At 37.2% G+C, this 14703-nt stretch overlaps 1 protein-coding gene across 44 annotated transcripts in view; it reads right to left on the bottom strand.

Annotated features, from left to right (window-relative positions):
• sorbs1 (sorbin and SH3 domain containing 1) overlaps window positions 1-14703 on the bottom strand; it is a 160115-nt gene that overhangs the window by 99714 nt on the left and 45698 nt on the right. For all 44 annotated transcript variants that reach the window (XM_062975926.1, XM_062975929.1, XM_062975920.1 and 41 more), the window contains exon 2: window positions 8640-8695. In XM_062975926.1, the coding sequence (XP_062831996.1) occupies window positions 8640-8649 (10 nt within the window). In that variant the 5' untranslated portion in view covers window positions 8650-8695. The remainder of the gene's footprint in view (window positions 1-8639; window positions 8696-14703) is intronic.

Raw genomic sequence — 14703 nt, 5'->3', positions numbered from 1 at the left:
GACAGAACTCCCCGGAGGACGTAACACTAGGAGCTGGAATAGGATCTCAGGCCACAAACATAACAGATGAAGAAGACGAAGAGGAAGAATTGGAAAATATTGACAATCAAGATGAAGAGTGAAATTACACAGCAATTAAAAATATACACAAACAATGTGAACGGACTAAACTCTCCACAAAAAAGGAGAAACATTCTGACCCAAATAAACAAAGGGAAATACGATATAGTGGCGTTTCAAGAAACGCACATATGTCAAAAACATGTAGCCCATCTGAAGAATAATAAATTAGGAAAAGAATTCTTCTCTGCAGACTTGGCTAAGAAAAGAGGAGTGGTCTTATATGTAAACGAAAGTATTCCAGCAGAAACGAAATTTAAAGATACGGAGGGGAGGGTAATTGCGGTAGAAATAAAGTCAAATCAAGAGAAAATTCTTATTTGTAACATATACGCCCCAAATGGACCAAAAACACAATTTGCACGTAATTTGAGAGAGCAAATGGCAAAAATGGATTCGGATCACATAATAATTTTAGGAGACTTTAATGGGGTGATAGACCAAAAATTAGATAGATCTAAGAAGAAAAATAGAAAAAGTAAAGAAAAAATTGGACAATTACCCAAAAACTTTCTAAATTTGAAAAAAGAGTTCGATCTTCAAGATGTGTGGAGAAACAAAAATCCAAAGGGAAGGGATTATACATACTACTCAAATAGACATGAAACGTGGTCCAGAATAGATATGATCTGGGCCTCAAATTCACTAGCAACAAAAATGGACAAGATAAATATACTTCCAAGAGATAAAACGGACCACTGTCCCCTGGAAATAACAATAAACCATAAAAGAAATTCCTGGAGATGGAGAATGGACGATAACTTGATCAAATCGGAAACAGAGATATTGGAAAATAAGAACTTAACAAAAGAATACTTTAATATCAACGATAAAGAGAACGTAACAAAACAAATAATATGGGACTCGTATAAGGCAGTAATGAGGGGTTATTTCATACAACAAAAAGCTAGAGCTAACAAAAGAAAAAATCTCAAAATAGAACAAATTAATAAGCAAATAGAAAATAAAGAAAAGATGTTCAAACAACAACCCAACAACCAAGAAATTAAAAAGGAACTAAATGATCTAAAGAAGGATAAACAGCATTTAGAATTGGAAAGAACTGCAAAAGCACTGAAATTTGTGAAACAACATAGTTTTGAAAATGCAAACAAACCAGGGGCTTGGCTGGCAAGAAAGATAAGAAAGAAAAAACAACAGCAGCAAATAATAAAGATTATAGATAAAGATAAAGAATACACGAGAGACGAAGAAATAAGAGACATATTTAGAAGCTACTATAGCCAACTATATAAACAGGAAGGGGAGGATCTGGAAAAAATATCGAACTATATGGGAGAACAAAAACTGGATAAAATTACGGAAACTCAAAGAGAACTTCTTAACAAAGCAATAACAGAAGAAGAAATTAAGAAAGCAATAAATAACTTGAAACCTAATAAGGCACCGGGGCCGGATGGATTTACGGCAAGTTTCTATAAAGTTATGAAAGACGAATTAGCCCCCTTCTTAAAAACATTAATGAATCAAGTATTGGAACAGAGGGTCACCCCGGAATCGTGGAAGGAAGGGGATATTATCACAATTCATAAAGAAGACACAGATAAAACGGAGGTTAAAAACTACCGTCCGATTTCATTACTCAATTTGGACTATAAAATCTTTACTAATATCTTAGCGAATCGATTCAAAGACTTTCTATCCACATGGATTGGCCCAGAACAAAAAGGATTTCTCCCGGGGAGACAAATGAAAGACAACGTAAGATCTATAGTAGACGTAATAGAATACTATGAAACATATCATCAAAAAGAATTGGCACTACTTTCAATTGATGCAGAGAAGGCATTCGACAACCTAAATTGGTCATTTATAAAATTATTATTTAAAGAAATTGATATAGGGCATCAATTCTATAATGCCATTGAGGCGATATATATGGAACAAAAAGCAAAAATCTTAGTAAATGGACAATATACAAAAGAAATCCAAATCAATAAGGGAACCCGTCAAGGATGCCCGTTATCACCCTTAATCTTTATCTTCGCACTAGAAATTTTAATAAGAAACATCAGAAGGGACAACCAATTAAAAGGAACAAAAATAGCTAATTACGAATTTAAACTGAGGGCCTTTGCGGATGACCTGATCTGCATCATTGAGAATCCAAAACACCAAATACAAAAGTGGCTTGAGAAAATAGAGGAATATGGCTCAGCGGCTGGCTTCTACTTAAATAAAAAGAAAACAAAAATTTTGACAAAAAATATTCCAAAGAAAAAACAAGAAGAAATTGAGAAAGAGACAAATATCCAAATCGTAACCAAAATAAAATATCTGGGAATTTGGCTAACAGCGAGGAATGCCCAATTATTGAAAAACAATTATCAAAGGAAATGGAATGAAATCAAAAAGGATTTACAAAATTGGAAGAACCTGAAAATATCCATCCTAGGACGGATAGCGTTAATAAAAATGAACGTTTTACCAAAACTGTTGTATTTATTTCAAAACCTACCAGTGATGAGAAATAATAAACTTTTTCAGGAATGGCAAAAGGAAATCACGAAATTCACTTGGAAGGGGAAAAAGCCAAGAATTAATTATACAATAATGACAGATGAAAAAAGGAGAGGAGGATTTGGTCTGCCAAACTTAAAGTTATACTATGAATCTTGCGGGTTAGTATGGGTTAAAGATTGGGCAACTTTGGAAAAAAACAGCATTTTGGCTTTAGAAAGTTTTGACCTGAGGAGAGGATGGCATAGCTATTTGTGGTACAGCAAAAGACTGATTGAGAAAAATTTTGGAAACCACTTCATTAGGTCCTCACTAATAAAAATTTGGGAAAAATATAAGGAAAGGATATATAGGAAAACACCCCTTTGGATTTCACCTTTAGAAGCCAATCAGAAAAAATTCTTGGGATGGACAAAATGGCCGAAATATAAGGAAATATTAAGAAAGAAGGATGGACAATATCAACTAAGATCGCAAGAAGAAATAAAACAAAAATATGACAAAATATCCTGGTTCCAATATGCTCAAATGAAAGAACAATTTGGAAAAGATAAGATACTAGGATTCAATGAGATAGACAACTTTTGGGACGTCTTAATGCAAAATGACAAAAAAGAAATCACAAGAGTATATAAGAAGCTATTAGAATGGTCCACTGAGATAGAATATGTGAAATCATGTGCTACAAAATGGGCAAAAAATATTGGCCGCCCAATTATGATGTTGGAATGGGAAACAATATGGATCATAAAACAAAGGTATACTTATGCTTCGGACTTACAAGAAAATTGGCTCAAAATGTTTCATCGATGGCATATTACCCCAAACAAATTAGCTATGATGTACAAAAATACAGACAATAAATGTTGGAAATGCAAACAGCAAGAAGGGTCATATTTTCATATTTGGTGGACGTGTCCAGAAACAAAAGTGTATTGGAAAGCTATACATGAGGAATTACAGAAAATACTACACAAATCATTTCCAATGAAGCCGGAGTTTTATTTACTTGGATTGACAGAGGATATTATGAAAGTGAACTCAAATGAGGATAAAATATTTACATATGCAACAACAGCTGCAAGAATGATTTTTGCTAAATATTGGAAACTAAGAGACATACCAACTAAGCAACATTGGTTGGAGAAACTGAATGAAATATATGACATGGACAAATTAACATACTTAATGAGAGTAAATAGAGGAAAGGCAATAAAACCAACCAATTGGGAAAAATATGAAGAATACAAGGAAAAGTCAAAGTAAAAATATGCAAAAGGAGAACCCGAGAACACTTAAAATAACCAATTCTAGTCCAGTGCCTGAAAAAGAGATGAAGACGGAAAGGAAATTATCCCACTAAGAATAGAAAGCGGAAGGACATTTACTATTGCTATCTATATCTCTCTCTCCCCCTTTTTTTTTCCCTCCCTCTCCTCCTCCTCTTTCCTTCCCTCCTCTCCTCCCTCACTGTACCCCTTTTTCCCTCACATTATTATTTTCCTATTATAGTACTTTTAATGTATGTATATGTGAAAAAATTTGAATAAAAATCTAATATTAAAAAAAAAGAAAATATTTCAGTACAGTAGAGTCTCACTTATCCAACATAAAAGGGCCGGCAGGATGTTGGATAAGCGAATATGTTGGATAATAAGGAGAGATTAAGGAAAAGCCTACTAAACATCAAATTAGGTTATGATTTTACAAATTAAGCACCAAAACATCATGTTATACAACAAATTTGACAGAAAAGGTAGTTCAATACGCAGTAATGCTATGTAGTAATTACTTTATTTACAAATTTAGCACCAAAATATCACAATGTATTGAAAACATTGACTACAAAAATGTGTTGGATAATCCAGAACGTTGGATAAGCGAGTGTTGGATAAGTGAGTCTCTACTGTATATGACAACAGCTGCAACAATGCTACATGTTCAAAATGGAAGAGCAATTTAGCATCCACTAAAGAAAACTGGCAATCAAAATTTAACAATTTAGCAGAAATTGACAAATTATTTTAATTAAAGAAAAGGCATCAATAATGTTTTAAAAGACTGAAAGCTCATAACTTATGAAGGGGAAATTAGGGTAGTTTGATGACTGTTGGTACACGCCCTGTATCCATGGAATCAACATACTCGGTTTCACTTATCCATAGTGTCAGTTACTTAATTATTCACTTGGATCCTCATGTACAAGCTATACCCTCTTCTTGATTACCTCCATTGTGCATCCATTGAAAACAATAGAGTTATCTATTATCCATGGTTTCATATATCCACATGAGGTCCAGGGAGGTATCCCTTGTGGATATGGGGTCATACTATATTAATTAATATAACTTCAGTGAAGTGAAATTGATAGATAAAATACACAGAGTTAGTTTTAAGTGTAAAAATATAACTGCAGAAATGATAGTTGGAAGTCATCCTTTTTCTGGTAGTAGCACATTTGCACTTTTGTAATGTGCAGGAATATGGGAAACCTTGTGTGGTTTTTATGTCATGTGTTTCTGTCACATAAATTATTAATTTTTTCATTATATGTAGATTTTATTCAATAAAATGTTTTACCAAAATGTATTCACGGGGATAGATTTTAAGAAACTACACCCAATGGGGAAGAAAATACAACATCAGTGAACAAGGAGAATTCTAATATAGAATCTATATAATAATAAGTGGAAGAAAATGCAAGACAATAATAAGTTCCTACATTCAGGTTTGTGTATTTTTTATAATATAAAAAACCAAAGTCTGCAAATATACGTATGTGTCCATACAGCCATAATGCATTGCAACATTGTCCCAATGTGATTGTTGCCTGTATTGCTGTGATACATTTTCAAGCTAAAATTCCAAACTGGTTTCACTAACTGAAAGCCAAGTGAAATGCATATTTCAGGTAGTAATAAAATAAAACAAAATGTTAGCAGTATATTTAGTAATTTAGGGTTGCTGAATTAACAGGAAATGAAGATTGTTGCAAAGATTGGGAAGGAAAGGGCCCAGGCCATATTTGTAAGCTTCTAAGTAAAATAGGATGTCTGGGATTGAGTCCTTCTTTATTTTCCTCTACTTCCATAAAAGAAAGTACTCTTCAAAATGCTAGGAAATGTAGCTCCTGCAATCTATTTTCTTTTAAAAAATTAATGGCACATTATATACTGTGTGAATAAAGAAACATTTAAAACCAAAGAACAATACAGTCATTTTCAACAAAACCTGAAATTGTGCCTAAAATTTGGACTCCATGACTATAAAACCATTTTAACACAGCAGAAGGATGGCATTCCTATACATAGCAGTGTCGAGACAACAATTTCTCCCTCTAGAAAAGTACCAAGAAAGTGAGACACGTCTTTATTTTAAGTCTGCTAAGATGTCCAAACTACACCTTCTGAAATCCTCACTTTAAGACAACTATGAAAGACACAGGAGCTCTGTTCTCTTTCCGAAATGGTAATTCTAAAGAAGTTCAGAACAGGAAATCCCTTTTGGTGGGGCACCAGGTGAACATGTGAATTTTGTATAGCAAGCAGATAATGTGGATTATCTGCTTTGATAATCTGGATTATATGGAAGTCAGAAGGGCCCTGAGTGTATATCTAAGCAATCTTAAACCATCATCCCATCATTATCAACAATATTATGTAGCCACTGGCCTTCACAATGCACAGAATAAAATATTAACAAAGCAAACAGCAAATTGTTAAAAATATTAAACTTAGTTGTAAAACTATTTTACAGACTCTGGCAAAATCAACTAAAAAGTATAACAATAACTTTTATATTACAATATGTTCATTAATGATGCCATCAAGAAGTTTCTTAGCTGCCGATGCAAATTGGGCTACTAAATATGTGACAAATAGCATCAGACAACAATTCTACTACAATTTTCTCAGGTGTGCAATCTTAAATGAGGAGGTAGAGACTTGTTTCTGTTCTACAAGTTGATTAAACTTAAGAGCGGTATACAAATTTAATTATATAAATAAAGGTATTTCTGAGCCAAACTAATAACGAATAACTTAAGCTGCTATAGATTCACAAATGGGAAAACTCAGACTCAAATGCATTTTGATAAACCCACAATAATTCACTGGCAGGATGTCCTCACAGTCTTCACTGACAGAAAAAAACTGAAATCAATTACAGTATCTGTCTTTATGACATGGACAGCTTTAATATCTGTTGTGCTTTTATATGACGATTTTTATTGAATTATTATGTTATTGTTTAAAATGGTGTTTTATTTTGTTTAAATTTTTGTTGATGATGCATGTTTATATATGTACTAGCTGTGCCCGGCCACACGTTGCTGTGGCGAAGTATGGGAAATAAAGTATTGAGGAATTGGTGGTAGTTAAGGTAAAGAGTAAAGGTTTTCCCCTGACATTAAGTCCAATCGTGTCTGACTTTGGGGGTTGGTGCTCATCTCCATTTCTAAGTCGAAGAGCTGGCGTTGTCTGTAGATTCCTCAAAGGTCATGTGGCATGACTGCATGGAGCGCCGTTACCTTCCCGCTGGAGCAGTACCAATTCATCTACTCTCATTTGCATATTTTTGAAGTTTAGGATTGGCAGAAGTTGGGGCTAACAGTGGGGGCTCTCTCAGCTCCTCCAATTTAAACCTGCGACCTTTCGGTCCAGAAGTTCGGCAGCTCAGCACTTTAACACACTGCGCCATCAAGGGATATTATTTCCTAAAGGTTGTGAATATACAATATTTTTGAATTTTTTTTGTCTGTTGGAGGCAAATATGAATGCTGCAATTAGGAAAAATGATTAGCATGTAATGGCCTTGCAGTTTTAAAGCCTGGCTGTTTCCTCCCTGAGTGAATTTATTTGTTGTATATACCACAATATTATAGCTAAAATAGCAGAAAAAATGTCCAATATCTAGAAACACCCAGCAACAACAAAAACAACAACAACATATGCCTGTAACACGTGCAGATTAAACCAAGTGATTCAAAGTGTCATTGTAATTGGTAATAATGACATCTTTGACTGGAATGTGTGTGCATTAGAAGATTCAAAAAGTAAATTGGCATCCATGTTTAGCCCTTTAGGGATTAACCCTGTAAACTGGGATTATGAAGAAAATGTTTTGAGGGTTATAGCTACTAAAATGAATATTTGAATTTTAAAAAGTAACAAATTTCTACTGAAACACTGTGCAGGCTGTCCCCAAGTTAGAAACACCTGTCGTGTCTGTGCCCTGCTCAGAAGATTTAACCTCACTTTCTGTGACTGTGAGAACTGGATTTGGAAAAATTGGGCTTGTTGTACAAACAAGCATTAGTGAGAAAGTTTAGGTGGAGACACCTTTTCCCATGATAACTCTTTCAGGAGTGAATTTCCCTTCCTAGGGCTAGATTTCTCTCGCTTCCTGTTGTCTCACCCTCGTTCTTAACTATGAGTTGTTTTTAAGTCGGATGGGGAGTGTCTGTACAAAAATGTTTCACCTCTCCTGATGTTGTCACCTGGTGGAGTTTGCAACCCCTATGTCCCCTTAGTGACAATACTGCCTGTATTCACATATTCCATATCCTTTGTTTCATTTATCTGCGGTAAGGATGAAATTGCATGTTATATTATTCATACTCTTTAAAATAATTCATTGAATTGGCCACTAATTATTTGGGGAATAATTTTTTTAAAAAGTAACCACAGCTCTTTGAACTGGGATATGCTCCTTATACAAATCAGGCATTGATCTGTCATTTGATTTCCCAAAGTGTTGTTTACCTTATAAGACAATTACAGCACTGAGGGGACTTCAGCAGAAAGCTGATGTGGATTGAAAGCATACATCCTTTGGTTGCTTCTCCCACCCCAAATAAAAGTAGCCAGTTTAAGGATGTTTTTTTTTCTAAAATGTAATGTCTATTGTAGGCTGCAAAAAAGAAAGTAGGACAAGTAGAAAGGGCTTCTACTGTTTTTAAAATAAATGCACTGGCAGATTCTCCTTGGAATACTGCTGACCTAACATTTAAGTAAATAAAGGGAAGAAAACTAGCTTACCCGAAGTCATTGCATCAAAGGAAAGTTGCTTTTGTACATTCAAATTCTGATTCTCCCTGTAAAAAGAAACATAGAAAATGTTACAAATGTACATTTAAAACTGATGAAAAATATAAACATGAACTATATCCTAGGCAATTGGATTACTTTAAATTACAAGTGGAATTTTGACAAAATTGAAGTGATACCAGTAGACTGCTAACATGTGTACAACATAGAACTACGGATTGTGGAAGTTATACCTTCTGGACCATGACTTAATCACTTTTAAATACATTTCTTCTAATGGAGGCCAAAGATAGGCTGGAGATACATTACGATGCTGAACTAAAGTTATGCCAGAGTGAGAGTGGCTGATGTTTTACCTGTATATGGATATACAACATCATGCATATGCAACAAGTACACACTGGGCCTGCCATATCAATGAGGATTCAGTTCCAGGATCCACCGTGGATATAAAAAATGTGAGCAATCACTGCCATTTATTAACATGGGTTGTAATGATCAACTGTTGCTGGAAAGTGCAGGTCTGAAGGACCACTGTATACGAGATGTCTGGCCTGACAATAACAGGCCCATTCAGTATTTTATATCTGTCATTCCATAATCCTTACAGATAATATACATCAGGATTAGCAGTGCCAGATCTCAAAATCTGGTCTTAAATTTACGGTTTTTATGCGTCATCTCTAGGCAGGAGAGGAGGATGAAAATTCTCCAGCTTTCTAGTGAGTGAGCTCATTCTCAGCTTTACCTTTTATGAATTTCCCTTGCAAGTACTGCATTTCTCTCTTGTGATTTCCCCTTCTTCCAAATCTTATATGTATTTCTTTGAAATTTCAGCTCATCTTAAAGTCCTTTGTACATCTTCTTTAGTTTTTTCAGACACTTCCTATTTTTCTTCCTCACTGGAATTGTTTACAGCTGTACCTTCAGACCCAGCTTTGCTGTGATTAGCAGGGGCTCCCTGGAGAGGTGGGAGCTCGACACACCTTGGCCAATGAGAGAGCGATGCTGCCTTCGAAAGAGGGGCTGGCAGGTATCTGTACAATACAATGGAGGAAGCGATGGCTGATGATGGGATTAAGTATCCTGCTGTGTGGGGACAACAACCCTGTTGAAACTCTTTGCATGTACAGTCTCTGATGAAGCCTAGTGTCCCCAAACACTAAAAACTTCCAGATAAGTCCAACAGAAAATATTTGTCTAATGGCTGGATTATGACTGGCCCTTTCTAGGCCCATTGTCAGATGGTCTAGCGAGAGCCCTAGGGCCCTGCAAGCCCGACCTGGCTATGGATTCATTGATTGATTTAGCAAGTAGTCTGACACACACTATCCAGCCTTATTGTGAGGGTACAGTCATGGCAGATGAAGCTTGGTTTTCGGATCAGGATGTGACACAGCGGGGAGGCGGTGGCAAATTCCCTGGTTCCTCGCAGATAGAGAATTGCCCTTCATGTTGGGTGATCCAAGATGTCCATAGACCCTATCATTCCAGATGGCCTAGCTTTCATCCCTCTGAGGTCTGGTCTGATAAGAGCCATTTACTTATTGTCCATGCAAATGGGCTTGGTGAAATCCTTCGTTAGGGGATTATTGGCTCAGGAAGTTTGGAAACTCCAAGAGCCATGAGTTGCTGGTTTTTATGAAAACAGGCTGCTTTCCTTCATATTTTTCATATAGGCATACATACATATAGAGAATAAGGAATGGGGTGGGGGAGCATACACAGAGTTCATAGGAAGAGGGGGAATCATGCAAAGTCTAAGGCAAGTCACGTCAGCCCCCCCAAAGTCCATAAAAGTTCATAAAGTTTGGCAAGAGTTTATAAAAGTCCCTATAAGGTTCATGAGAGTTCGTGGAAAGTCCATAAGAGTTCATAAGAGTTCATGGGAGTGTATAGAAGGCCCTAGAAACACTGAGTAGCCAGAGTCCATTAATAAAACAGGAGTTTCATTCATAAAATTGGTCAGATGCTAGTTTGGGTTGCAGGGGCATTGCTATGCGAGGCCATGGGGCCATGGAAAAGCTTTAGGTTCCCACATGGGGAGAGATAGGGGACTATGGGATCATTCCAGCCTGGTGTCCTTGGAGGCTCTTCTCTCGCTCCCACCTCCGTCCCAAGTATAGTTGGTGGGGACAAGGGATCGGGCCTTCTCGGCAGTGCCCTCCCCCCCCCCCCCCCCCGGCTCTGGAATGCATTCCCAAAAGAGATCAGGCAATCCCCTACCTTATCCACCTTTCATAAAGATCTGAAGACCTGGTGGTTTCGGCAGGTTTTTGAGTAATTCACTCTGCATACCTCCGTCCTTGGCCTTAAAATATGTTATACAAGATTCATCCATCCCTAACTGGATTGTTAGGATACTTGGTTAATGATCCCTGTCCTCTTGATTATGGCTGGCTTGTAATTGTTATTTATTGTCTATTTTAATTGTATAGTTGTATCTGTTTTAATATTGTCTCTCAATTGCTGACTATGTAATGGATGTTGTTATTTTGATTGGAAACCGCCCTGAGTCCCCTCGGGGAGATAGGGCAGTATATAAATAAAGTTTTACCATTATTATATATAAAACTATGAATTCCCTGTTTTTGAACTATCTTTTACAGAGTCCTGGGGGGGGGGGGTCACCTCTGATCACAATTTCATTAAATATTTTCCTAGTAAAAAGTAAAGGTTTTCCCTTGACATTAAGTCTAGCCGTATCCGACTCTAGGGGGTGGTGCTCATCTTCATTTCTAAGCCGAAGAGCCGGCGTTGTCCGTAGACACCTCCAAGGTCATGTGGCCAGCATAACGGCATGGAGTGCCGTTACCTTCTCGCCAGAGCAGTACTTATTGCTCTATTAGCATTTGCATGTTTTCAAACTGCTAGGTTGGCAGAAGCTGGAGCTAACAGCTGCTGAACTTGCTGACTGAAAGGTTGGCGGTTCGAATCTGGGGAGTGGGGTCAGCAAGTTCAGCAGCTCAGCGGTTTAACCAGCTGCGCCACCAAGAGCTTCAATATTTTCCTACACTTACTAAAATCAGTTTTCTCGAAGCCAGAGTGAATTTGGCTTCCCTTTCATCCCGCATAAAATCCCAAAAGGACATGGTCACCCCCGCCTAAGGATCACACTATTACCACTTCAATGACCAGTTCATTTTTTTTTTGGCTAGGGTTAGAGCCAAACCCACTAATCAGGCCATAAAATAAACATTGCACAGATATATGTAACTGCAACAACTCCATTGCTATCCAAATTTGTCAACCTATATATAGTGGCACTGTTTACAGCCCCTTCATGAATGCCTTCAAATTACTGCTTTTTCTTCCTGTTTGCTGAGCAATAAAAACAGAAGAGACAGCAATACAGAGCCAGTGGCTGTTACCCTGACCCCCATCCATGTCAGAGATTCAGCAGAAGCCCAGCCCCCTCAATATGTGCTCAAACATGTGCTGAAAAGCAAAACAAAAGCACCACATAAGTCACCAATCAGTGCAGGCAAACAAACACTTGCCTCCAAAATATAGCTAACTTTCTCCCCATTCTTCAGAGAATAAACTTCAAAAACTGAGGCAGGAGCTATATATATCATCAGTTAGAGTATTGTTTTCCTTTTGGGAAAGGACTGATACAAAGGTGTTACCATTTCACAATCTTCTCCCCACTATTTCCCTGTGGCTCCAGTGTTTCCTTATTTTTCTTATTCTAGCAGACATAGCCTGACTGCCTCACCCCCTCAGTATATTTAACTTCTCTTGCAAATGGGATCTGATACAGAGCAATAGCTTTTCTGACTTTCTCCCAGAATTAGTGGCTACTTGTTTGATGGTTGTCTTACCTTCATACAACCTGAAAATGAAACTAAAGAACTTTGGAGGGAACCCCCCTTCCATCTCCAAAACTCTTTAATTTCATTTACAAGCCCAGGAGCGTAAGGCAACCATGTGCCTCAGTGGCTTTTCCTCTCTTTTTCAGGTCTAAACAGTTGGGCAAGAATGGATGACTGTGAGGATGCCTTCTGGGATTGCAAATTGAGATCCCAGGAAGTAATTCCCAGTGCCTCCATACCTGCAAATTTCTTACTGTAAGATCCGAACCTTTGCACTCTTACAAAGGTCTATACAAATACAGCCATATCAGAATAAGACTATATTCTTAAAATAACCAAACACTTCTTAAAAGGAGAGTAAAAAAGAAATCTAAGGTTAACAACTAAAAAAATGCTGATTCAAATATTAAAAGTACTCAAAGTTTTGAAGAACTACATAAACCAGCATGAAGGCCCCATCAACACAGACCATTTAATGCAGTTCGAAGCTAGCTTTAAACTGTGACGGATAGAGAAAAAACATCTTGTCCAGTCTCAAAAGCACAAAAGTGTTCTGTGGTTTGTGTAAACTCCATCTTGGCCTCAATCCAGGATTTTCTGTGCACAACAAAACCACTTTCTTAAATGCTGTACCGAGTTGAAACTGCATTAAATGGACGAAGACTGGACAAGATGGTGGACTGTGGATTTCTTTCCCAGTAAGCTGTTGGTGTAGTTGTTCTACAGTGGAATAGTCTATCTCAGAGTGTGGTGGAGTCTACATCTCTGGAGGTTTTTAAACTGAGGTTGAATGGCTATCTGTCGGGAGTGTTTTGATTGTAAATTTGGTTGTAAATTCCTACATTGCAGGAATTATCTATAATTTTGTGAGATAATTTGTGGGTGGATGGGGATGGACATAGATTCATTTCACATGTCTTGTGAAAAGCATCACATTTTAAATGAGTTGATACACTCCTTTTTGGAACCAAACAGACATTACAGATGTTCTGAGATCCCCATATATTTTTGTGCAGCTAAAATAAACCAGGGTTGATAAGTATTGTTATAGTCTAATGAAAATGTTTTGAATGTTGATGCTCTTTTCATGAGACTTTCCATCACAAATTGTCTCCATATGGAAGCACAGCCCTTTTTTCCTGATTGTGCAGGAACCCTGTTCTGATGTCAGCAGAGGCACCCGTGATGGCTAGGAACTCTATACCAACTAGTGGCAGTGGTGACATGGCCATGATCCATCCCCTTTCCCTGCACTGATGAGTAAAGGAACCAGTGTCCCATCTGGGCAGAAGATCAGGTAAGATCAAAACCAATCCAGCTGTCCAGACTACCCTGAAATCTTAGAATACTCTGGAGTTTCCAGCACACTCTGGAGTATCCCCTGACTTTACCCAAAGTGGAGCAAGATACCTTGAGATACTTATCAAAATTAGCTATGTATCATAGAGACTGACAACCTTCCATTCGTGGTGAACCCACGATCCCCTGTTTGGGAAAATCCCCAGTGATATTTCATACCTGATTTAGTTTTAATTTCTGTAGTAAGTATTTATATTTATTTATCCTTCTGAAACAAAGGATCCTGGGAAGAGTTGAACCTATACACAAAAGTGATTAAGTAAAATGGTTAGGATCAACCAGTCACAGCTTAGGGAATGCTGCAAATAGCGAATCTACAATGCAAAAGGGAGGATACAAACTAGAGGCTTGTCCGTAAAAAGAATCAGGTAGGTATCATGGAAACAATGAAACAGAGTTAGGCAGTAAAATCGGGTGAAAAGGAATAGTAAGTGTTAAGAGTCCAAGGATTGCAATTGTTGGGTCAGCTTAGAGAAAGGCCCAATCACATATTTTTGGTACAAAGGGGCAGGATATTGGAGAGATATCCATCAGAGGCTACTGCATTACCATAGCACAGACAAAATCACAAATAAAAATAAAATAAATGAACACACTTCATCCACATAATAGAGGACCAAACAAAGAGCATGGAGCATTTTATTCTTTTCCAAAACAAAAAGCACGTGTGGCATACACAGTGCATAGGTGGAACCTCAAGTTAGAGTAGCCATAAAATCTAGTATCTGGGTATTAATACAGTACCATGTGGCTTCCGGCTTTTTTTAAAAAAAACTTTTAAAGTTTACTAGCTGCTGCCAATTAAGAAGAAGGTAGGGTCAAGACGAGCTTCAGCATCAGAATACAAAAAGACCATTACAGGAACTAATGCTATCGAGATG

Source organism: Anolis carolinensis, chromosome 3, assembly GCF_035594765.1.
Source record: "Anolis carolinensis isolate JA03-04 chromosome 3, rAnoCar3.1.pri, whole genome shotgun sequence".
NCBI classification, from domain to species: Eukaryota; Metazoa; Chordata; class Lepidosauria; order Squamata; family Dactyloidae; genus Anolis; species Anolis carolinensis.
Note: the sequence above shows the minus strand (reverse complement) of the source record. Positions and strands in the feature narration are given on the sequence as shown.